Below are 24,750 nucleotides of genomic sequence, written 5' to 3' on the forward strand. Positions count from 1 at the left end.
ATTCTTACACAGGCATGCGCGGGGGGGTGGAGGGAGTTGGAGGGAGGGAGATAGAAAGGGACAGGAGACTGGGCAGGGAGGAGATGATGCAAGGCCGACCAGAAAAATGAGAGAGCCTGGCAATGGCAGGCGCTCAGTCAAGCATCTGCATGCCCTGTGCCCATCCCTTCAGGCGGCAGCTGTGGGTATCAAACCTGCAATCAGAGCACCACCAGCTTGGGGACAGTCATCTCCTCCCTTCCCCACTCATCATCTTCCCAAGAAAGAGAGCCCTGCTGGACTCACGCCCGAGGGGTCCGAGCATCACTCCATTCAAGAAGAGAACACGATCACTTCATAACCTTGCCCAGGATGTCCACTAGTGCCAGCTCACCACAGCCACAACCCTTTGGGGACTGACCCCGCATACGTGTGTCAAAACATTAAAAAAAAAATATGTACATATATTTAATCTTTTTTTTACAATTCATAAAAGAGAATGGACCCAGGTTATCACTTCATAGTGGATATTTCCAAAGCAGCAGACATGGGGAGTACAGGCTCCAGTCCCACTATTAACCAACAATGCTTCAGAAGCATTTCACAGGATGACAGCTCTTCACCCAGCTACAGAGTTGGGTTCTGTTCTAAAAGCAACACTAGCCTGGACTATAAGATGCAGTGGTGCATGGCTGCGGTAAAAGCTCCATCATGGTCACTGAGAGAAGCAGGAGTGCAGAGTAAAGGGCTTAGTCTCTGGTTGGGGTTGGGATTTCGTAGTCCACTACTCAACAAGAACGTGAGCGAGTCCAGGGAGTAGTGACGGGTAAATTCTCAGAGCCCCATGGAGCTGGTGCTAGACTTCAATGCTAGCAGCTGAGCTCATCTTGTTCCAGTCGAAATGGGGGCAGGGGGAAAAAAAAGGTGGCATGAGTGAGAAAGCAAGAGAGGTTCACTTTGCTCTGCACAGCCCTGAGTTGGGGCTGTCTCAGATACATGGATCAACAGCTGGGGACTCCGGCACTGTTTGTGATTGTCAGCCTCAAAATATTTTTTAAAAAGGAACATTTAAAAAAAAAAAAAAAAAAAAGTTACAAGCCAACCACATGGGGCTGCTCCAGACAGCCCTCCCTAACAACAGAGCCAGGCCATCACCTGAGCAAATCCAGAGGCAGGCGAGACATTTCACCAGAGCTGGAGCTGGTGTACTCTGTGGTTTGGAACATGAGACAATGGACCAGCAGGCTCGCTCGCTCACCCGCCCACCCTCCTTCCATTTCACCTCTATCCATTTTCGGAGCATGAATGGGAAGCTGCTCATTTCTCCACGTGTGTCCTCTTCCTCCAAAGAAAAGAAGCTAATCTGAGTCCTTTTGCCAGGATACTTCCTTGTTCCCCACCTGTGCTGACTGGCCCTTTCCCTATGGCGGAATTTACCATGAGCAACCAACAGGTGGCGCTAGGTCAGCACAGCTGAAGCAAGGGTACTGACTGAACCCGCCATGATGCAGGGGACCTGCTCTTTCCATCTACCCTCCAGACTAAGGCGCCACCTTTCACTCATGTTGTGTGCGTAAAAACACACACATTTGCCAAGAGTGTTCAGAGACTAGAAAAACAGACGTGTGGCAACCCTTGAGGAGGGGACGACAAAGAAGAGGGGGAGGGGTGTAAACTCTGACTGCAGATCATTTGGGAAGATGTTAGCTGCACATTTCTGCGATATCTGTGAAAAACTAAAACAGCAATGAAAATGTAGACAACCCGACCTTTCCTGTCACAGGAAGAGAACTCATTTGAAAGACTGCCACATCGTTCACAGCAATGACTGAGCCAGTCACGTGACGCATAGAAGCCCACAGAAATTCTCAGTGAGACCCTCCTCCTTCCCCCCACATTTGGCGTTGGGATGGGACCACCTAGGGGTGGAGGTGAGGCGGTGGGTGGATAGACCCAAAATGGACAGATTTACATTCACAGAACAAAACAAAACAAAAAATAAAAATAGTAGGTTCTGGTGGGCCTGTGAAAAAATTAATGCCACACAAAGGTCAAACCACAGCCCCTTCAGTAGGTAACGCAAATCCTTCTACTTAAAATGGAATGGCGCTCTCGCTTAGCATGGAAGACACAGAAACATTCAGAGCTGTGACTGGATTGCTTGGGATGGAGAAGGGGAAAAAGTCAAGGGGTGAATTAAAATCCTTCCCCATACCTTCAACGTCAAGAGCAGCCACGAGCACTTGGGATATGGTTAGTGCCTACCGCCATGCTACAAACATCTTCTAACAGAAAAGGAGGCGAAGAGTCCTTCAGGCCTTGGCCTCTAACACAAACAGTACATGGAACTGTCCCAGATCAGAGGGAACTGCTTGGGGTCAGACGGGTTTGGTTGTACTGTTGTAAACCAGGTGCTCAGTGTCCTCCGTGGTGGAGAGGGTTGAGTTGGTAGCAGTAGTAGGCTGGCGTCGCCGGCTGTTCTTCTTTCTATTCTTCAGGAAGAAGTAACCAATGATGACCAGGACTATCGTTATGCAGATACAAAGGAGCACTGCGATAGTCACCTCAAAAGCACCTGTAAGGGGACACACACGGTTACAAGGGCTTGCTCTGCTACTTTTGTTGTGGCATTAACAGGCAGGAAGGAGCAAGAGGTACAGAGCTGGGTCAACACAAAGACTGACTGGAGAGCAGGATGTTTAGCCCAAGGGTGGGTGGAAGTGAAGAACAAGCATGAATGAGGCTCAAGGAGCTGGTAAGGGTATATAGAGTCGTTCACTTCTAGGTCATGCTCGAGTTCAGCTTGAGTCAGTTCTCATAAATTGTGACCAGCTAACAGCTGTTCAGCTGCTTGGCGGCTGGGCAGCCATATTGAACACACAACCCTCTCCCCAACACCAATGCCATGTGGAATCTCTGCAGGGAGGCCAAGAAGTGACTGGGCCTAGAGAACGAACTACTTAGGGGTTATTCCTTCAGATAAGGTAGATTAGCAAGGGAATGTGGGGAAACATGTAGTGCTATTGTCCAAGCTTTAGCTGTTCTGTGTATCACTAGGTCATCCGTCTCCAGTGATGTTAATCAGGCACCCGTCACAGCACTGAAGTCACTTAAGTGTGGCGAATTTGAGAACTGGGGTAAATCTGAGAGGATGGTTCAGTCTCTGGGACCTTGGGAATGGAGAAGAATCACTTTAGGAGCCGTTTGCTCTGGGAGAAACACTCTCTCAGCACAGGTCTGGGATGAATGGGCAACTCGTATTAAAATGTGAGTGTGCTGTATCTTTAAGATCATTAACCTTAGGTCCATTACAATTGTAACTAGGAGGTTTAGTGTCATTAAACACATAAAATCTCGCTCCCACATGTCAACCAACATTATTAAAATACCACCTGTGTCTCACCTGTCTTCAACTACCAAGGTCACTGGGAGACATGCCAGCTTGGGCCAGGAGGACAGAGTCTTCCTTGCTGTTCTTTGATGCCTACAGATTATAGGGCTCAATTCTCTTCTTATTTACACTGGGGTGAATTAGGAGTAACTACTAAAGTTAACTGAGTCACACAAGAGTAAGAGAGGAGAAGCAGCCCCACAGATCCATTTCCCTTGTCCCATAAAGACCACATCACTTCCTGAACTTAGATATGGTGTGCCTTTTTTTTCGTAATGAAATTCAATACATTTTACAAGAGAGGGAGGAGAGGTTACGACAAACATGTCACCGGAGTAGAATTCTTACTTACTCAAGCCAGCTGAATGGGTCTCATATGTTTCCCGTCTCGAGCCAATCACATCTGCCTCTGCACAGGGAAAAACAAACACACATTCTCATGAGAGCCTGGAAAAATGAGGTGAGGCACAGGCCTCCCAGGATAGTTTCATGCTGGAGTCAAACTCCATATTTGGAATTAATCACCAGAGTATTCCCTTCCAGCACCTCCTCAACCCAGCCAGGACATTATTTTCCATTTCTTTAAACTAATTCCTTGCTTCTCTCTCTGGGGAGAGGAGAGAGTCCCTTCTGACAGCCCCAATGGAGGAAAATATACTCTTGGGGCAGGCCAGTGAAGTATGGTATTGATCTACCCAACACTTCAGAGAAGAGTCAGAGCAGGACTCTGCAGGGAGATTGCTTCCTTACAGACACAAGTTAGTGGAATCCCTTCTTTGGGACCACCATATTCAGACAAGACACAATCCGCACTATATCATGTAAAATTAGTTTCTAGATGCATGTTTTCGCACAAATGAGCCAACAGTCCCAACAGGGCGTACAGGTTTGGGGGCATGTGTGTCTCCCTCACCAGATATTCATTTTTGCCTCCTCCGTCATTGCATCAATGTGATGAGCCTGAAGAGAGCAAAACAGATGCCCATGGCCACTGAACTGGGGCCACTTCATTCCAGTGTCAAGAGCTATTGAGGTTCTCTCGGGCTGGCTGGCCAAGAGCCAATGCTTTGCACATCAATACCCAAAATGCTCTTCCAGTTCACAGCAGTAATGGAGCTCAAGAGACTCCCAAGAAAAGTAGGGCATCTGGGGTAGGTTTTACTGCAGAGTGTTATTTTCTGTGTGCTCTGCTTGAGCAATCAGACAGAACAAGGTGCTTTGTGGAGACAGGCCAGGGTTAGAGAGCAGTGTTCCATTTCATGTTCTACAGAGTTCTGGCCTATTTGGAGCCAGGGAATTTAGCTTGAAGGATTTCACTGTGGTAGAGATGCCGTCCCCCTCACTCTACAGCTTCCTTGCTTACTTGTGATGCCCGCACATGATTTCAGACACTGTTCTTCCTCCTCAAAGTTATTTCGGTTGCCATCGCAGCCCCCGTAGGTGAAGCGGTCACATTTCTCAGTGAATGGGTTGTAGTACCAGCGGGGTATGTTCTCTTGGCAGAGCCCAGTGTCTGGTAAATCCACACAGTGACCTGGCAAAGCAAGAGAGGTGTTGGGGCTCAACCAGCACATTTACACAGTGTCCCCACGTTGTAACTGCTCTAGCGCTCCACGTGCCCACTGTTCAGTCTCCAAGACGCTTTGTGGCACCTACTTCCTAGAGTTAGCAAAAACTACCGACATCTGAGTCACATAACCGCAAACCATTTCCAAATGTGTGGGCAACAATCATGCTCGCAGCCCAGAGGGTGCATGGGGGGAGGCTGTAGCAGCCAATTAGGGCTGGAAGAAGATAATGCTGTTCCCATCAGACGAGAGATCAGTGCCCCCTTGCAAGGGCTTGTCTACAAGAGGAATTGACTGCAATAGCTACTCCAGAATAGCTCTAGCACTTTAAATTCACACCCTTCTTTATTCTGGAATCACTTCTCTATGTAGACAAGCTCTAAGCCTGGAGGCTTAATAGAAGGGAAAATAGTAAGTCTCCACAGAAGAGGGAGAGTACTCCAGCAACCCCTGCTGTGAGCGAGAGCTGATGAGCCCAAGAGCTGCAGTTGGTAGATTAGAATGGCTATCTGAGCAGCGACAGGGTGGGGGCGAGTCCAAAGTTAATCCTGAGGTTCTCATCCATCTAACATTACATCAGTGCCCGGCTGCCAAGTGTTCAAAGTTCACTGAATAAAAAGGACACTGCCAAGCAGAACTGCCACGTCTGTAAGTCTTACCAGTGACTAGGGGGTACAAATGGCAGAAGGCATAGGTGTGTGGTCTAGGTAACGGGTATGAAATGGGTACACCGTGCACTAGAGCCACCCAAAGTGGACTGAGCAGTTCATCGTCCCAAAGTGGACAGATGGATGCAGTGAGTGCTGTGCAAAGGGGGAAGGGGCGGCTCTCTGAAGGAGCATAAACATAGCACTACTTATCTTGTTTAAGAAATTTTACTCTGGTTATGCCTCCTTTACACTGTTCAGGCAAACAAAACAGAGCTGAAACCAATTCAGGAAACACTTTTAGACACAGCGTCAATGAGATCGATCAGGCACTGACTGCTAGGCAAGAGTCCTTTTCTGGAACTAGGAAATTTCCCTCTGTGCACTGGGAAAATACATGGAAGAAAGCTAAAGCAGCTTTAGGGATTTGTAATATACATACCTTGCTTGGTCGTAACATTGATTTTCCGTAGTTTCATGAACTCTCTTGCATCTGCAAAAGAAACAGCTCATAGGATAGATACGTACACTCTCCAGCTCAAGTATGAAAGAAACTCCTCCACCCATCCCCAGGCATGTGGAGAGAAAGGTCTTTGTGGGACACTCCCTAGCTACTTTCTTCTCCCTTCTGGTATCATCATACATAAGGCAGGGAAAGAAGCTGTAAATCAAGGCCCACAAATATTTGAAGGTTGTTAAATAAAAATGAAGGCGGCAAAGGAATTATATAGGAAGTATGACTAACAATAATGAGATGAAGTTAAGGAAGGGAAAGTTTAGGCTCCCTATCAGGAAATACCCCCTGACAGCGAGATGTATTTGACTGTGGAACAGCCTCTCAAGGGAAGTGAGGAAAAACTAACCTCACTCCAGACTTGGTTTGTGATGCTCAAGAGGGGAGAGCGGGGGTGGAAATCACAGAATGCATTCAGGCTGTAGGGCAGGAAAACAGAAAGGATCCCAGGAATTATCTATCATGACAAAGAAGTGAGGGGGAGGCTAAGGAGTTCAGTGTTTTGCCGTATTAGGTGTAAGTTGTTAGCAGGACATCCTCGTAACGTTTAAGAGACTGCAGATGCGAGACTGAACAGACTGGGAGGAGTTGGAGCAGCAAAGAGTATCTGGAGGCAGTACATGAAAGCCTGAGACCAGATAACGTCACTCCGGGATAAGATATAGGGAGAGAAAAAGACAGAACCCAGTGGGTCACAGACAGGAGAGAATGGAGGAAGAATCCAGGAGGTAGGAGAGAGTTAAGAACAGCGTAATCAGCAGCGTTGGGAAAGTTGAGGAGAATGGGGAGGATATCCAACTCTCAAATGCTAGTGACAGTGCAGCGCTGGGAAGATGCTTACATGTGAAGGATAAGGCTGGGTTAGGAGAGCAGAGTACTATGCCACAGTGACCATTAAGTCAATGGGACCTGTGGGTGCCAGGTGAGTGGTTTCCATCCTTAGGCAATAAAGTTGGGAAGTTTTGGACCCAGACATCGAAGTACTTACAAATCTCACAATGCGCCTCATCTGAGCCATCTGCACAATCTGAAGTGTCATCGCATTCCAGGAAACTATCAATGCAGCAGTCATCATTGCATTTGAAGTGGAAGGGCTGACAGTTCCCATTGCACACTGTAGTAGAAAGAGTGAATTTTGGGGGAAGGGAGTTAGGGTGTCACCAGAAAACCCGCTCCTCTTGGCACCCAGGTACTTCATGAAGGGCTTGTGCCTTTCTGTGAGCTTCCTGGAGCAGAGGGTTAGGGAAGTACTCGCTTCAGAGTCCATCAGCGTCACTCTGAATTTAGTCAAAGGAAATCAGTGTGGAAGGTAGCAAAGCGCCTTCTTTTCCCAGAGAGTGAACACGCTGCCTCTTTCATGAGTTAGAAGTGCTGAGAACTAGCCATAAAGCCACAGAGAATAGATTTTAGCCTCCACACCCAGGAAGTGTGAATGAGGGGGGAGGGGAGGAGAAAACACACTGCAGATTAGACAGAGGGGTATGAGAAGCCTACCTGGCTGGAGCCGCATTCCAACAGAACCTGGAGAAAAGAGGGGAAAAAAGCATGTGACTCAGAATCTGTTCTATACTTTCTCCAAGCCTCACCCAATAGCTAAGGCCACTCTGGTACAACGTCTACCTGGGACAAGCATAAATATACAGTCTGATTGTTCAGGAGAATCCCACACTGCATGTTCCAGATGAGTTCTACCCTGTGAGGCAAAGGCAGGTGGGAAAGTTACTGACTGCTCTGAAGTCCCTCCCACCTTACCCCTTCCCAAGCCAGTCAAGCTATTCCAAATGGTCTTTCCTGTCTCCATTCCTCTGTCCACACCTTAAGCTCAATATGAAGCAAAGTGGCCTAGCAGAGGCCCCATGAATTCATCACATCACAGGCTCTGCTGATTGGCTCTCACCAAAGGCTCAGCTGTGCTACGGCTAAAGGATGAGAGGAGAAAGCTAAATTTCATGGGAAAGAGAGGAACTTCTGGTTCCTCCATAGCAAGACATCTGTGATTTCATTTACAGGTGGCAGGAAAAGGATTTTGAAGGCAAATCTGTGGCCACAGAAGTATAGTAAACACCAGGCCTCAAAGGAACTTTTTTCATACTCTGGTGAGGAGTCTTGACTAGACAGAAATGTCAAACTAAGCAGCATGCCAAGTAGATGCCAGTCAGTGGAACCATGAGATCACACTGAGTAAGGGCTTTCCTCTATAGATGGACTCACCTTGAACATTCTTGCAGGCAAGTTTACACTCTTCCTCCCGTACGTAGTTATTCTTGTTGGCCTTGCAACCCCCAAAGATGAATGTCTCACACTGCTGAGACACTGGATTGTAGAACCAGCGGGGAAAGGACCCCCGGCACCGACCCACCTTACGAGGAGCCAAGCAGAACTCTGGAAGGAAAGAAAGATCCCCCAATGGAAAAAAAGTCTGTGTATGAGGCAAGGGCTAGTTTTACCTCAGCTCGCAGCTAGAGTATGGATGCTTGGCCTTGCTCAGCTAATAACTCCAGCTCATGCTTGATGCCAAGGGCAGCAATTCCCTCATCTTTGTAGCCACAAAGGGAGGGCAGAAGCAGTCACTGGTGGCTTGTGTGGGGGCTAGGAGGATTTCTCCAAGGAAGGCAAGGAATGAAAACACACAAGGAATGAAAAGAAAGGAATGCAAGGAATGAAACACACACACACACACCCCTCAGGTACTCCTTCTCCTCAAGCACAAGCTCTTACTTGGGCGAAAGGACAATCACTGTTAGCCAAATAAGGCCTATGATATAAAGCTGAGCAGTTCTGGTCCCATCCGGTAAAGGGCAGAGTCACATACACAGTTCATTACCATGTGTTAGTTTTGCCTGGGGACTGGAGAAACAGACAGGCAGTGGTGGATGAGGAGACCTTATACTAATGAAGTTTAGGCAGAGTAAGATGAATTTCATCCAGTAATCCTGCCTCCAGTCTCCCTCCCTATGGTATTCCCATCTACCATCTCCCACAAGAGTGCTAGTAACATACTTTGCTGCTCGAATAGGTTACCAGCAAGCTAAGCTAGGATTCTAGAATTCTAGGATTCCACTGGGATTCTAGCTTAAAGATCTCTCTGGTTAGACTCACCTTCAGTCTGATCAGCTGTCAGGACCATGATGGTGATGTTGGAGGAGTCCTGCTGGCCAGCACTGTCTGTGACAGTCAGCTGGAAGACATATATCCCCTCCTGCAGGTTGGAGAGCTCTGCTTGATCACGCCCCTTCTTCTAGAAAGCAAAACAAACAAAGTCATATAAGGAGCTGGCATATCAAACAGTGAGGGAAGGAAGTGGGTAGGTGTAGGTGTAAAAAGAGAGAAGAGAAAGCGTGCATGCGCGAGCCATCAAACCACAGGTAAGGTGACACAGACTCTCGTTCTGCTGCATCAGGAGGAGAGCACCGTAGCTATATCTGGAATAGGCTTCTGCCTATTGTCATCTTGCAAAGCACCCTGGGATTCTTTACAACTATGGCCTAGTCTCTGGCTGCCTATGCCCACGTGGGCTAGGGGAGAGAGATGACACCACAGGCCCAGCACCCTCGCATGCCCTCGCATAGTGGTCTTTGGACACTAGACTTTGGACTAGCTAATAAGCTCAGTAGTGCTACAGGCCCTGAAGATCTTCTAGTCAGACAGCAGTCAGGAGGCATGGATTCAGGGCCAGATTAACTCTCCTGGGGGCCCGGGGCTATTCGATTTTGTGGTGAGCCTGTATACAAGTCTTTTCCCTAATTTAAAACAAAATGATCACAATTCTGGCCTCAAGACTATTAGCGCTACACTAAACTTGCCTTTTAATTACCATAAAGCCATTCTCTGGTTACATTTCAGTCTTCAAACATGTAGAACAGGGGGGTCAGCAGCCTATGGCAGGTGTGTCAAACATGGCATGTGAGATGATTTTGAGCAGCACTCACACTCATGCTGGGCCCATGTCATGTGGGGGGGGGAGAAGGGATGGGGCTGGGAGGGGGGAGCAGCTGCCACGCTGCGCTGCTTGGGGCCAGGAGCAGCTCCTGGCCAGGGCACTGGGCCCACATCACATGGGAGAGGGGCGGGGGGGAAGGGGCCAGGATTTAGTTTTGCAGGGCCCCCCTTCACGCAAGGCTCTGGGCTGCAGCCCCTAAAGCCCCTGTATTAATCCTGCTGCACTGGCAAATTCTGCCACTGACTTGTTGTGTGGTCTTAAGAAAGTCACTTAGCAGCTTTGTGCCTCAGTTCCCCATCTGCAACAGTGATAAAACCATACGTACAGAACGCCTCTGTGACAGGTGTTCTAACCATGTGGTTGTTGCATCACATTTACTAGTCTTTGGGTCCAGCCATGCCATCTGACAGCAGACATCAATGGCTGCTGAGCCGTGGCTTTAATTAGCTCATATAGCCTTTCTGGCATTTAAGGATTGCAGGATTCAAACAGGGAGAACCACCTATCCAAAACATGATGAAATCAGAGAACTGCCCAATGAGAACAGGAGCAGAATCCTAGGGACGGGCCACAGGGATATGAGCTAGCTCGTTTGGAGGGGAGAAAGATAGCAACCAGAGCAGCAGAACCAGAGGGTGGGTCAATTTACCCAGCTCAAAGACACCCACTAAGAAGCAAAGTTGGCTATAGCACTTTATATACTGTCCTCTCACTCTCTCCCAGTCAAACAGAACAGACATCACACAAATGCACAGGGGAGGAGGGTCTAAGAGGTCCCACTGGATTCTTGACTTCCTATGCTGCTAGAGTTTCCTGATGGAAAGGAGAAAGGTTAGCTCACTAAGCAACAATAGCACTGCTGAAAGAAGAGAGCAGGAAAGTATTAAGTAAGGAAGATATATGGGAGAGAGAGGAAGAGACCAAAAAGGTAGCACATTGATAGGAAACTCTGCCATTCAAATCCTCTGCCCTTAACTCAGTCTAAAGAGAGGCAAGACAGAAAGCAGCCACTTGGCTGCAACAACATCAGGAGGGAAGGATAAGGTGATCCATAAGATAGCGACCACTTGCAACATATTGGGTATAGACCACATGAGCCTCTGGGCAAGCAAAGCTGCACACACCATGCTCCTTACCTCTAGCCCCACAGAGGTGTCACCAAGCAGCAGTTTCCAGTCATAACTGACAATCTCATGGTCATCTGAGCTCTCCGTGCCTCTTAATAACACTGGCTCCTGCGGCTGTACCTTCATGTCCATCCCAACACGGGCTATGGGAGGCTGATCCTCTGGAGAAGAAAGGCAACAAAGGGCTTAGGTGAGAAGCAGAAGGACTCTGGGGTCTTGACTCAACCAGGAAGAGGGTGGGATTCTCCCCAACTGAATAAACATGGGTTCCAGTCACTAAAACAGGAAGGTTTTTTGATAGTTATATGTTTGTGAGCAAGTCACTCTGAGACAGCGAAATGGTGCACAAGAGGAATGCCTGATCAGTTTCAAGGGTCTAGAACAGAATTTATTTCTCTCATCCCACCCATCTCCCCCATTATTAAATGTGACTGGTCAGTAATCCATACTGCAGCCAAATGCAACTACTTAATTTACCTGTAGCAAGAAGTGACAAGGGAACATCTTGTTTCTATAGCTGTGGATTCCTAACTCGCACAAGATTCACATAAGCTACCCCTCACCCCACCCCACCCACGATTTAATGTTGGCATTAGACAAGGAATCATCAGTTCAACATCTTCGGTCAGTTAATTCCCTCCAATACCCATCTTAAGGAGACACTTTGGGGGGAGGGGGAAGGGAGAAGTGGCATAATTCACTTATTCCATGTTTCTATTCAAAATTCATATGGTCTCTAGAGAATAGCCTCCCTTGAAAAATTTTGTACAGTGTTCAAATGCCATCCCATCGACCAAATCCCTTCCATTGCACCACTAACACTCCCTCGCAATCTGGATTAAAAGGTCACTCTGGAAAATGTAAGCGGCTAAAGCAAATCCTCATCATGAGAACAGGTCAGTAAAAACAGAATGCAGGCCATAAAACTTCATCCACTAATTTCTGCATCAAACCCCATAATTTATACTCTAATTCAGCCACATCTTTAAAAAGTTACCCAGTCTTGATTTATAATCCAGCTATGAAAGCGTTATACTGTGCTATAAATTGTTACTATGGAGGGGGAGATCAGAATCCACCACATCTCTTGGTAAACTATTCCAGTAGTTAATTAACTTCACTATTAAAAATGTGTATCTGCTTGTCAATTTGAGTTTTTATTCGAGTTCCAGCCATTGGATCTTGCTATACCTTTTGCCTGCTAGGTTACACAGCCCTCTGGCATTAGGCATCTTTTTTCTGAGTAAATACTTCTAAACCAAGATCAAGTCTCTTCTTGACCTTCTCTTCAATAAACCAAATAAAATCAAGCTCTTTAAGCCTGTCATTGTGAGATGCACTTTCCAGACCACAATTCTTTGTAGCTCTTCTCTGAACCTCCTCCTGCTTTTCCCCTCCCAAAATCCTGCAGAGTGTTGACACAAAAACTGGAGAAAGTATTCTAATAGGGTCTCACAAATGCTACTACCACTCTATGTCATCTCCCCACTAAACAATCCCCTGCTCATACAGCCACACATTAGAACAGCCCATAACATATTTGAAGGTTTATCAGGTTCCCCCCCTCAGTCTTCTTTTCTCAAGACTAAACATGCCCAGTTTTTTAACCTTTCCTCACAGGGCAGGTTTTCTAAACCTCTCATCACTTTTATTGCTCTCCTCTGGACTCTCTCCAATTTGTCCACATCTTTCGGCACCCAGAACTGGACACAGTTCTCCAGCTGAGGCCTCGCCAGTGCCAAGTAATGTTACACAAGACATTCTTGATAATACACACTAGATTGATATTAGCCTTTTTTCTTTTTTTTTTTTTTTTTTTACAACTGTATCATATTGTTGGCTTATATTCAATTTGTGATTCACTATAACCTGTAAATCTTTTTCAGCGGTACTGCCACCTACTCAGTTATTCCCCATTTTGTAGCTGTGCCTTTGATTTTTCCTTCCTAAGTATAGTACATTGCGCTTGTCCTTACTGAATGTCATCTTGTTGATTTCAGACTAATTCTAACTAGTACCAGACTCAGGACAGACCTCAGCTGGACCCCACTAGATACGCCCTTCTAGTATGACAGTGAACCACTGGTAAGTACCCTTTGAGTATGGTCTTTCAACCAGTTGTGACCCAGGGACCCCTTGGTGCCAACTGACAAAGGGCACATGGAGTGCATAGTGTTTTACAGGGGTCCCATGGGCCAGAGATATGCATAATAGTTCACCAAAGGTTGGCATGTGAGATCACTACCAAGAGCCAGTAGCCCACTGGCTAGTCATCAGAATCAGTGTGCCATGCATGTACAGAAAATATTTAAGGAATTATGTATCTCTACCCAAAAATTAAGTTCTTAAGGTCTTGGAGGTAAGGAGGTCACCTGGAAGTGACACACCTCCAAAATGTTCCTTTCAGGCAGAATGTAATAGACACCTATCTCCCTGTCTAGCCATTTGTGCATTGTATGCCTGACTAGGTAGGTCCATTTGCATATGGAGCCACAGGCAAAAGGAGAGGAAATCTGCAGGAATAAACACACTGTGGGGGGGGGCTTGTTTATCAATATAGACAAAGGATTGCTCTGGTACATCTTGGAACGCAAAGCGACACACTGGGTCCTTCACCAAAGAGGCAAGATGACAGCGTGCTTGTCTCATGAAAGGAGGGGCATAGCCAGCCTGGCTATAAAGTCCTGCACACAGTTTGGGTGAGCAATACTTTGTTAGACATGAAATTATCTTGTCAATTAAGTTTAGGCTCTAGAATGGGTGTTCTGAATTGATTTTATATGTAACCGTTTGTTTCCAATGTTTCTATTTGCTACTGCTTGAAACTCTATGCTTTGTTTTAAAAAGGTATGTTTACAGTGATAACAAGGTATACCCACGTGCTGTGTGTCCAGCGGAGTAGTGATCGGAGGTGGAGCTGGTAAGTTAGGTATTCTGTTTCTTTGGAAGCAGCGAGTCTGTGAATGCTAGGAGCGTCCAATGGACCAGGGACTGAGTGTGCCAATCACTAACCTGTCAAGTGACATCGGGACCTGCGAGGGAATGGCTTGTATTGACGGTGAATTTGGGGAGCTGATCCCCTGGCAGGCACAGATAAGGTTTTCTCACACTAAGGGTGGGTGGTGTCTCACCCACATTGTAGCAGTTTCATCTAGACCACATTTCCCTAGTTTGTTTATGAGAATGTCATGGGGGACTGTGTCAAAAGCCTTACTTAAAAAACAAAAACAAAACAAAAAAACCCCAAGATATATATCTTATATTATCTACCGCTTTGAACAGGGAGAAGGCTATTCACATGCCAAATAGTTCATGGCTGATCAGTTTGGCACTTATAGCCAGCTCTCCCGGGGATTCTGGTTAGAGCAGTAGCCATTTCTCCTCTTCGGGTCACCCTGACTAACACGTCAGTTCAGTTCTAGATTCCATTTCTATGATTCAGGAAGTCCCCACCAACACCATTATGTCACCTTCAAAAGAAAAAAGGCCAGTCACTTGCACACAAGCAAAATCTCTAACAAGGAGAGAAGAAGGAGTTTTATCAGACATTCAGGGTCCAGAGTTCTGAGAATCCCTTTCCTTCCTCCATGGACCTCAACTGGACTTGTGCCTACTCAGCACCTTAAATAAACAAATAAAACTGTTTTATTCTATTTAGAGAGAGCCCTTAAAGTCATCTCAGGTCGGAACAGGCTCTAACTGGCACTCCCACAAACTGTAGCATTCTTTTCCTGAAGCTAGGTGAAATTCTCTGTTATCTCTAGACTAGAATTACAGAACTCCACAAAGTTAAGAAAATTTGGTACTTTGACCTTTGAAAAGTCTCCATTAAAAGGAAAAAACTACTGGGATTTTTACTGCTCTTTTGACTATAGAAAGTTTTGGTAAGAATATGTACATAAACAAGGAGATTAAAGCTGTTGTCAACTCTCATGATTTTATAATGAGTCTCATGAGATCTGATGTTTTCTCAAAAGGTCCAGCCTCCTGGAATCATGCAATGATGTGAGAATCTCAGCTTTCATTAAAATAAAAATAATAATTTAAAAAAAAAGTTTCTAGCCTTATAGTTTGAGTAAAGCTTGAAAAAAGAAAATCCTAGGAAGCTTAAAAAAGTGCTACCAAAAACAAAAAACAAAAAATTAAATGGAAAATAAAAATAACTAAATGTTTGATTTTTTTAAATCTAATTCTTTTTAAGATAGTTTCATGATTTCTGAAAGTGTGAGACTGGTAATACGGTGTTAAAAAGATACGTGAAAAGGATTTGAAATCTGCACTGATCCGAATTAAGATTTCTAGTGGGAAAACTTTCTAAGAGTCAAAAGCCACCCAAACAAATATGCTGAAAAACTGAGACTAGCAAAATAGTTTACACCCAGAACCAGGCAGGGGGACCAACAGTGAAGTGGTGTATCATTCCCCATACAAAGTACACATCTCTTTCATCACTTCCCAAGAAAGTTACTCAGAAGCAAATAATTCCCTGTGAGTGTTTATTCAGCCTCCCCCATTAACACCATAATTTTCTCTTCATAGTAACAAGCCTATGCCAGGAATCAAAACACTGTGGTTGCCAGGTAGAAGCAAGCTGAATTTCTCCAAGGGAGAAAAAAAAACCTACTACTAAAAGGGGTGGGGGTGGGAGAATACAAACCAAAATGAATGGGAAAGGGTGAAGTAGGAAAAGATACAATATTTTCTTGTTTGGAGGCAATGTCTTACGAACATCTCCTATAGACCATATCAGATCTGAAACAGAGTGATTATAAAAACCATAATGTAACAGAGAACGATATCCCCTCTATAGAAACAGTACAGTGGTTGGTTAAAAGTTTGAAGGAAGGTTCTGATTCTGTAATAATTTATAAAGGATTTTTCCATAAGAGTTTTTAAAGAATGTTCACTGCAGTTCAAACCAGTCTCATTATAACACAACAGGACTCCTAGGGTGCTTCCGCCTTGTTCACTCCAACTGAAGTGTTTCTCAAGGGTCACTGCTTTAGAATAAAGCAGCTTGCCACAGGGCTCAGGATTTGAGAGAGGCAAACATTATTTTCTTGAAGCATAGAGGGGAAGATTCTTCTGCTGAACTTTGTTTTTGCTGGTTTCATTAGTGAGGGATCAATTTGCTAGCATGGTTTGAGTCTTAAACCACACAGCACCAAGTGTTACTCTCAGGGCTGGTCTACCTTACAGAGTTTTGTTGACAAAATAGTAGAGGTATACACACTGAAATGCTCCTCTCCCTGATGGACCTCCCCTGCTATGCTGATATCATAAAACCACCTCAAGATGAAGTGTAGGGCTTATGTTGGGGTAGTTAGGGTGATGCAGTGTCAGTGTAGACACTGTGTTCCTTACAGCAGCTGTTGGCTGTCATTCCTGTCAATTTCAGAGCTCCAGCAGCTAGAGCCCAGCTGCCCGCCCTCCAGTAGCAGAACAGGGAGGTGGGGGGGCATCCCTCCAGGAGCCTGTGAGGCAGCTGGGCTCCCAACAGGGAGCTGCCAGTGGGAGCTGAAAGATGGGGCTTTCAACTCCCCACACCGCCCCCCCCCCTTAGGTCGACTGAAGGGCTTCCACCGCCCCCCCTTAGGTCGATTGGAGGTCCCTGTGGACATCAGCCACCACAGTAAATAATGTGGTGGTTGTAAGTCGACCTAACAAAGGTCATCTTATCTTTGTAGTATAGACAAGGCCATAGTGTGATACATGCTCACTACTGCCAGCACAGTCAGTCAACAGTGACCATGCGACAGCGTGCATGGGCAGAAAGTGACTACAGGAGAACTGCTTATGTTCAGAATGTAGCTACTAAACAACAAGTCATTCATTGGTGTACTGCACCTTTAATTACAAAGCAGCCTTCCTCCCAGCCCCATGCAAGGGCACTTTAAGCTGAAAAACATCCCTGAGGCAGCAGGCTTAATGAGCAATCTGGCTTTGTAGAAGCCAGCAGACTCCATTCTGTGAGCATGATGTATCTCAGACAGGGTTATTCACTAGAGGAGAGGCAGGAGACAGGGTTCTGTTAGACAGGCATAGCTGTGATGTATTTATTACAAAATGAAAGCTAGTCCAGAGCATCAGGGCTGGGTGTCAGCTCAGAGAAATAACCTACATTTTGGATGCATAGCTGAATTTTGTATCTGCAAATATAGGCTGGAATTTAGTGAGAACAAGCATTTCCAGAGTCCTGCAGGTTAACAACAGTCATGAGCCACAAACTGGAAGCAAATCAAGCGTAACCAAGTATTTCACAATATTAACAAAAGGTTCAGTTCTAGAAACAGGCTAAGGTTCAGGGAAATTATTTTCCACTCCCACTCCCAAAACTGGTTTGCCTAGATCTAGAATAAACCTAAACAGTGGTTGCCTAAACTTTGTGTACCAGTAAAACCCGCAGGGAGCCCTGCCTTTCCCACGTGAGCCAGAGAGAAAACTTAGAACAAAGTTTGTGCTGGAAATGGCAGAGGAACACATGCTGTGCCTTCAAAGATAAAAATATGACCAGAGACTCAGGAGAGTAGTTAGCCTGCATGTCAGAGGGAGCAGATGATGGAATGGGTCAGGTCTGTCATTGTTACCTTTATAGGGGAACCAGTTAAATCAGAGCATCCCCCAGCACAGTGAAAACACTCATAGATGAGACCCCAAACCTATATTTTAGCAGTATCAGGTGTTGCCAATTCTTGCAATTTTATCCTGAGTTTCATGATTTGGTGTTTTTCTTAGAGCAGTGTTTCTCAATTAAATTTGGCCACGGAACACTTTTGAACTTGATAAATAATTGCAGAACCCCCAAACTCTTAACAGTATTTTTACATATGGGGCCAAAAAAGATATCAAAATAAGCAAATTATATACAAACAACTAGATCAGAGTTTCTCAATTAAATTTCCCCGTGGAACCCTTTGGCTCCTCAGGGAAATTACACTCATACTCGATACCCTCCGCCGAAAAATCCGGGACATCTTCCCTTTTTCAGCGGCGCGGAGAACAGCTGCTCTCGGCGGCGCAATGTCACTTTCTCGCGGAACCCTAATAGTGTTCCTCTGCGGAACACCAATTGAGAAACACTGTCTTAGAGCTTCAGCTACTGGTATCAGAAGATGGCAGGAGAATCACAACTTTCATTTAAAAAGGTTTATAGCCCTCATTATTGCAGAGAAAACCTAGTGCACAATAAAGGCTCAGAAGACAAAGAGAACCCCAAATATATTTTTAAAATATTTTTATTGGGGCTTGACTCATGATTTTTAAATGCTTGGGGGTTGGCAATACTGTTAATTCTCAAGCAGTGTTGCAGCCTGGAGCTTTAGCATAACTATAGTACAACTTGTGAGGACTGTATGGTCTAGTCTCCACTCCAAGACCAAACCATGGAACGTCAATATTATTATTATAAGTAGTAAAACTACCATAGCTCTTCTAAAAGGTCATAAAGTAAAAATGACGTGAACTCCCTTTTCAGAGCCAGCTAGATGCAGCCAGCCAAGAGGCAATCTGCGGTCCTGGAAACACACCCTCGCAATCTTGCTCCTCTCCCCTATACCGTGGAAGTGATGCACTCACCTTTCCTGATAAAATAAGCGGAATTTCCCAGAGGCTAACCTAGTTATGGAGTCATACTATGGATTTTTTTCTGGCTCTGAACCAAAAGTCCTAGATTCTAGAATGTCTAAACAATCCCACTATGAACTAAAGGCCATCTAATGTAGTTTTATTCATCATCCTTTATTATTCACCCCTCTTCTCAAACTAGGAATGTTGTCAGTAATCATCCTTTGTCTCTTCTCAGCAACACTTCCATTTCACTTAAGGTAAACCAGCGGTTCTCAAACTTTTTAAATGGAGCCGCCTCCTCCCCCCCATGGACTTTTGTGTAACAATTGCACGTGCCCCTTCCTCTGACCCCCCCCCTTCAGAAAAAAAACAGGGCCTACATATCATAGGTAGAGTTTGACGGCTCAATTTGGGGGGGCAAGGGGTAGCAACAGCTCCGCTGCAGTTCCCGAGCCCAATGTGACCCGCCAGAGAAAATGGCAGCAGTGGCCAGAAATCACACCTCATCCGAAATTATCCTTGGGCAGCAACGTGGACACAGCTGCTGCCTCCAGGAGCCTGCAGAGCGGCAGTGGTTGGGGGGCTGCTGCTGCTGTGGGAGGCAGCTGACGGAAGCAGCTACATAAAGTGCGGAGCATGGAACTGGACTGGCTCTGTCCCCCAATCCATCAGCAGCGCTGGGCCCGCTGCCCGCAGCAGCCTACACCTGCCTACACTCACCTCCTAAGGGTCCCCCACTCCCAACACCTGCCTGGGGCTGCCCGTGTGAGATGCCGGGGTCCCCACTGCCACCCAGCCCTGCTCTCAGCCCAGCGCCCCCCATCGAGCAGGGAGAGATGGCTCCATCATCATAAGTTTGGGGGGCATTGCCCCAATACCCCCAAACTCTACCCATGGCACCACTCCACGATCCATCTCATGCACCCCCTTAGCGCGGATTGCCCCCCAGTTTGAGAACTATTGAGGCAAACTGCAAAGGTTTTGTTGCAAGTTAAAAACTTGTTTAAAGATTGCAAAAGAGGAGGAAAACATTAACAAAGTTGTCTCACTAGGATGCCGAGAAAATAGGAATTGCAAACTTCCTGCTTTCTGTGCTACAGTTAATGTTGTCACAAGTACCATACATGTAGGAAATGAAGACAGGAGGTGTAGGATGTTATCAATCTTTCCAAAATCTACATGGTGTAAATCAAGCATGAGGAAGGAAATGAACACCCTATTAAGCAGGTTTTGGGTGGCATTCCCAACAGAACCTTTCAGTATTTCTCTCCCCTCTGATAAGTCTCTTCAATACTTCCTATATCAGTGAAGGCATCCCAGAATGCATTGTTCTGTGATATCTGAAATAGCAGAGTGAGGTTTCCAGCATTGATTATTCTGGGATAAATTCATTGAACCAGAGAGACTTAAGTGCAGGAGGAAAGAATATACAACATAACATTTAAAAGTTAGTTAAGATTAATGTCTGTGCCCCACATCCTGGTTTGCGGGATGTTGGTTACAGAGTATATGGGTTTAACTCATCTTTACTTTTGAGACGGAAGGACCTCAGCCTACAATCAAGACATAGGAGAGATCCAGCAGAGATGAACAAAAGATGTAACCAAAGTGTCTATTTACAAGGAGAAGAGATACATATCTTAGGAGTGAGGTGAGAGAAGCGGTGAGAGACAGTAACATTCAAGGCCCAGCATGGGAGGATTACTAGGAACTGTTTGGGTAGCTACATCCCCTTGAACTCCCTTCTCAGTGTTGCTGCCTATGGACAGCAGAGGTAGTCAATGCCTTGTTTCCCTTCTCTTGAACTTATGTTTCCAGTACATGGGGTCTTTTTGTTATTCTTGCAACTTCTGATAAGAAATCATGGCATCAGAGACCTCTCAACTCACCCAGGAGAGCTTATGACTACCAGCTCTTACACCCTGCTGCATTGCTGTCCTTAGAAGCTGGTATTCTTAACAGATCCACCCCCTCCATCCCCACAGTTGTTTTGGGAGGGGAGAAAGATCAGTATATTCAAATAACTTCAGAACAGCCTCTAGTAATGTTCCAACATGTTGGGTCCATGACTGAAGTCCTGATCCAGCTAAGAAACAGGCTCCAGCACTGTAAGACATTGGAGGGAGGGGGGGGAAAGAGGTGACAAACCCATAGCTATAGATCTTAATACTTCGCATGTCTACAGTACCTTTCACCTGGAGACTTCACAATGCTTTACAAGAGGTCAACTACAGGTGATTTTACTTTATGAAAGTGCTTCCCATCCAGGGCTCTAGGCACAGATGCAATCTTTATAAAGTCTCCACTTAAAACAGGTAGGAGCCAAAATCCAAATAAAAGACCCCCTGAAATCCACTCAAAAAGCTGAAGTTCTCTCATCAAACCCACCCAGCTACTAATTCACTCCTGTCCACAGAAAGTCAAAAGCCTAGCAAAACAGAAGCCTGGCCACATGAGCTGATCCAGACTTTGACACACCAAAAGGGGAAATGGATTCCATACCTGGGAACCCCTCACTGAGAATGCCCTGTCTCCAGCCCCTTCACAATAAGCTATCACTGAACCATGGCTAAAAACACTACAATAATTTAGATTTTACGAGATTTCAGTTTCTATTCTAAATTCCACATCTTACTTTATTTATGTACCACACCAAGAATATTTTTGGCACTCAGTTAATTATTAAGCCCCTCCAGAGGTAAGGCAGTACAGTATTACCCTATCTCTCCTCCGTGGGTAAACTGAGGCACAGGGTTTAAGGGATCTGATTGATGTTGCAGAGTGAATCAGTGGCAGAGAGCCTGAACTCTGAGACCCCTGCGCCAACTATTTGAAAACACAGCCACCCCATTTACAAAGGAACGGGGGAGAGGACTCAGACAGATTTAAATAAAAACACCCAGCGATATGTTCAATCAGAAGCGTATACAGGTCCAGTATTATCTCCTTACCACCAAATCCTTGCTCCCTCATGTCCATATAGGCATCGTACACATCCTTCTTGAAGTAGTTGAGAAAGCCCACTTTCCTGGCAAACTTGCAGACAAAAGATTGCTCATAGAGGCAGTCCAGGAGGAAGCAGGCTTGGATGTGGTCTTCCCTGCCTTCTGGGGTCTGCTCCACCAGGGCCAGGTTGCAAGCCTGGTGCTTACAGCAAGCCCGCACGCAGTCCTTGCCCCGCTGAAGAGGGGGGGAGGCCAGGAAGGTGGCCCCATTCTGCACCGAGGCATCAGTGTCCAGCATGAAGTCAGGCATCCCTGCAGTGAAATGGGCCAGGCAGTTTTCTCCAAAGGATGCTCCCTCCTCTCTTTCTTCCTGACCCAGAGCTGCAGCTGTCACCAGTAGGATCAGCAGTCCCACCTGGAACAGGGCTCTGCCGCTGGCCATCTTAACTCAGGTCTTTTCTCTCTGTCTGATCCTCCTGGGTGGAGCGGTAAGAGAGGAGGCGAGAAGACAAGTTAAAACGCTGATAAAGTCACCATTTCTCTTGAGAGACACTAGGAGGAGAGGGTAGGGTGACCAGAGGGCCTGATATTAGGGGCTTTGTCTTATATACGCAACTAGCCCCCCACCCTTGGGGATAAAAAAGTGTCCCAATTTTTCACACTTGCTATCTAGTCACCCTCCAACCGGGTCATATTTCAACCCCTCTAATGGCAGCCATCCCCTCAGTTTTCCATTTCTTGTAGCCCCATTTAACTTATTAATGAGCCATCATGAAAATAAAACCAACCTGTCCAAGTGCGATGGACCCGGATGTTCTGCTCCGACACTAGATTTGAGGTGGAGTTGTGATGCCTCCTTCCTGATTCTCCTCTGTTGAGCACAGCCCAGTCCTCTGTTTGCTTAAGGTGGGTGGGGAATCTTATTAGCTGAGATGGAGGCCTCCAGTCCAGGTTCCTACAGCTTTGTCTCACTTTTCCCCCTCCCTACTCCATGGGTCCCACCCTGCCCTTTCCCCCTCTAGTAGCTACCTACTGTGTCTGCCTGCCTGTTCTCCTCTGTTTGTCTCTCCTGTCTCCTCCACCACAGTGAGTTTCAGGTGAAACTGACTCAGACAGCCTAGCTCTGCAGACACAGTGTAGGGTGTTTCCCTTTCATCTGAGCACCTCCACCTTTAACCCCTTCTCTGTCTAAGCCTTAGGTGTGGTGTGTGCCCTTCAGCAGCAGCCAGGCAGGAAGAGGCAAAGGAGATCGGGGGCAGGAAGTGAAACCCAACTCCTTGGAGAGAAAAAAAATCAAGTCACTCCCCTCTGTACCTGACTAACTAGACAAAAGGGAGGGGGAGAGGAGGCTGCTAAGATTCTTTCACTTCTTCGGAGGAGGAGGGGAGGGATCCGCTGAGCAAAAAGCAACGAGGGTGGCAGCCAGCCCAGGGAGCACATACTCTAGTCTCTCACTGGGGTATGCATGCTGAGAAGATTTCCCAGCCGTCCAGGGCCCAAGCATAATTTTTTTGGGCCCAGTACAAACATGTAACACAGGCCCCCTCCCACACACATACCACAATCCCTCATCCCATACGTACAGTCCCATGAGCCATGAAATATTTTTTCCTCATGGTAGTGGGGGTTGTAACCAGGGCAGGGCAGGGCCTCTGGGCCCTAGTAAAGTATACCTCCCTCCTCCCCCAATGTGGGGGCCCTGCAGCAGCCTACACTGCACTGCTCTCCTTTTCCCATTTTCACTGGGGCAGACGACCCTGAGATGGGGGAGAAGGAAGTAGTGATGCAGTTCTGTTTCCCAGCCGCCCCCTCCCCCAAAGACCATGATGATCATTTGCAACTTGCTGTGAAGCATCTGTAGGTGTATTAATTCCATGCCTGCTAGAACTCTATGCTGGATTGTAAACTCAACTGTCTTTACATGTGTGTTCTACTGCAGTGTTTCTCAACCTTTTAAGTAGCAATTACCCTCTAACTTCTGAAAATGTTAACAAGTACCCCAACACTCAGTTTTCTACTCTGAGAAATGCAATCTTTTTCTCCTTTACCGCTGGACAACTATTTCTCGTAAAGCAGAAAAGTTCTGAGTTCTGCAGTGCTGTGTGGCTGTGGCAGACCACAAAACACCTGCTGTTTCTCCCTTCCTTCATATAGGAGCAAAGGTCAACGCCAGCCAATCACTATAGCCTGATGGCGGGGTCACGTGGTGTTCTCCTCACACAGGCAGGAACTTGTGAGGTCTGAGCAGGCACTAGCGGCCCACCAGAGTGGATAGCAGCACTCCCCATGGCTGTCCCTAGGGGGGTGCGGGCCTGGGGCAAATCACACTGTGTGGGCCACTCTTAAGATTTTTATACTGGTAAAATCTGGGGCTGTCAGAGTTGCAGGTAGAGCCTGGCTCCAGAACTGGGCAAGCCGCTGTACTCTCCGCCTGCCTTTCTGGGCACCGGGCTTTGAGCTGGAAAGGGAAGCTGCCACCTGGGCAAGTTGCAGACGGCTGCCACTTGGCTGGCAGCCTGGGAGGTGGGTGACTGACACCTGCTCTGAGTTGGGTCGGAGGAGGCTTTCATGCTGGCTGGGACCTGGGGATGTGGGCAGGCAGTTGCTGCCCGTCTAGCCAGAATGTGGGAGGCTATCTCTCGGCTCAGAGCCAGGGCACGCGAGGTAGTCACCCAGCTGCGAGCCCAGCTCCCAGGGCGCAAGAGGCTGCTGCCAGGCTCCCACCTGGGAGCTGGGATTGGGCGGGATGCGGGCCACTGCTGCCCAGTTTCCCAAGACTAGGAGATGGAACCAGGCAGGAAGCTGGCAGCTGCCGCCTGCCTCCCCCAGAAGCTGGCGGTTACTGCCTGCCTCCTAGTTGGGACAGGGCGGGATGGGACGTGGGCAGCTGCCGCTTGGCTTCCCCAGAAGTTGGCAGCTGCTGCCCGCCTCCCTTCACTGGGTTTTTTGCCACGTACCCCCTACCTATGTCTCACGTACCCACAGGGGTACGCGTACCACAGGTTGAGAACCTATGTTGTACAGTACCCAGTACAGTGTCAGCAATTAATAATTATTATAATTTTGGTCAGTC

General features: G+C 46.7%; 1 protein-coding gene across 1 annotated transcript; it reads right to left on the bottom strand.

Annotated features, from left to right (window-relative positions):
• Window positions 1-1,055: 1,055 nt before the first annotated feature.
• On the bottom strand, window positions 1,056-22,862 carry SPINT1 (serine peptidase inhibitor, Kunitz type 1). The gene is made up of 11 exons (XM_067557971.1): window positions 22,466-22,862; window positions 21,684-22,153; window positions 11,176-11,327; window positions 9,199-9,337; window positions 8,311-8,481; window positions 7,594-7,620; window positions 7,088-7,213; window positions 6,028-6,078; window positions 4,734-4,904; window positions 3,723-3,779; window positions 1,056-2,554 (listed from the first exon to the last, which is right to left on the bottom strand). Exons 2-11 carry the CDS (start codon window positions 22,117-22,119, stop codon window positions 2,358-2,360), a joined length of 1,527 nt encoding a protein of 508 aa, XP_067414072.1. The 5' UTR covers window positions 22,120-22,153; window positions 22,466-22,862; the 3' UTR covers window positions 1,056-2,357.
• Between the last annotated feature and the right edge of the window lie 1,888 nt (window positions 22,863-24,750).

Source organism: Emydura macquarii, unplaced genomic scaffold (assembly GCF_026122565.2).
Source record: "Emydura macquarii macquarii isolate MOO-44397 ecotype Brisbane River unplaced genomic scaffold, CSIRO-AGI_Emac_v2 contig_1876, whole genome shotgun sequence".
NCBI lineage: Eukaryota > Metazoa > Chordata > Testudines > Chelidae > Emydura > Emydura macquarii.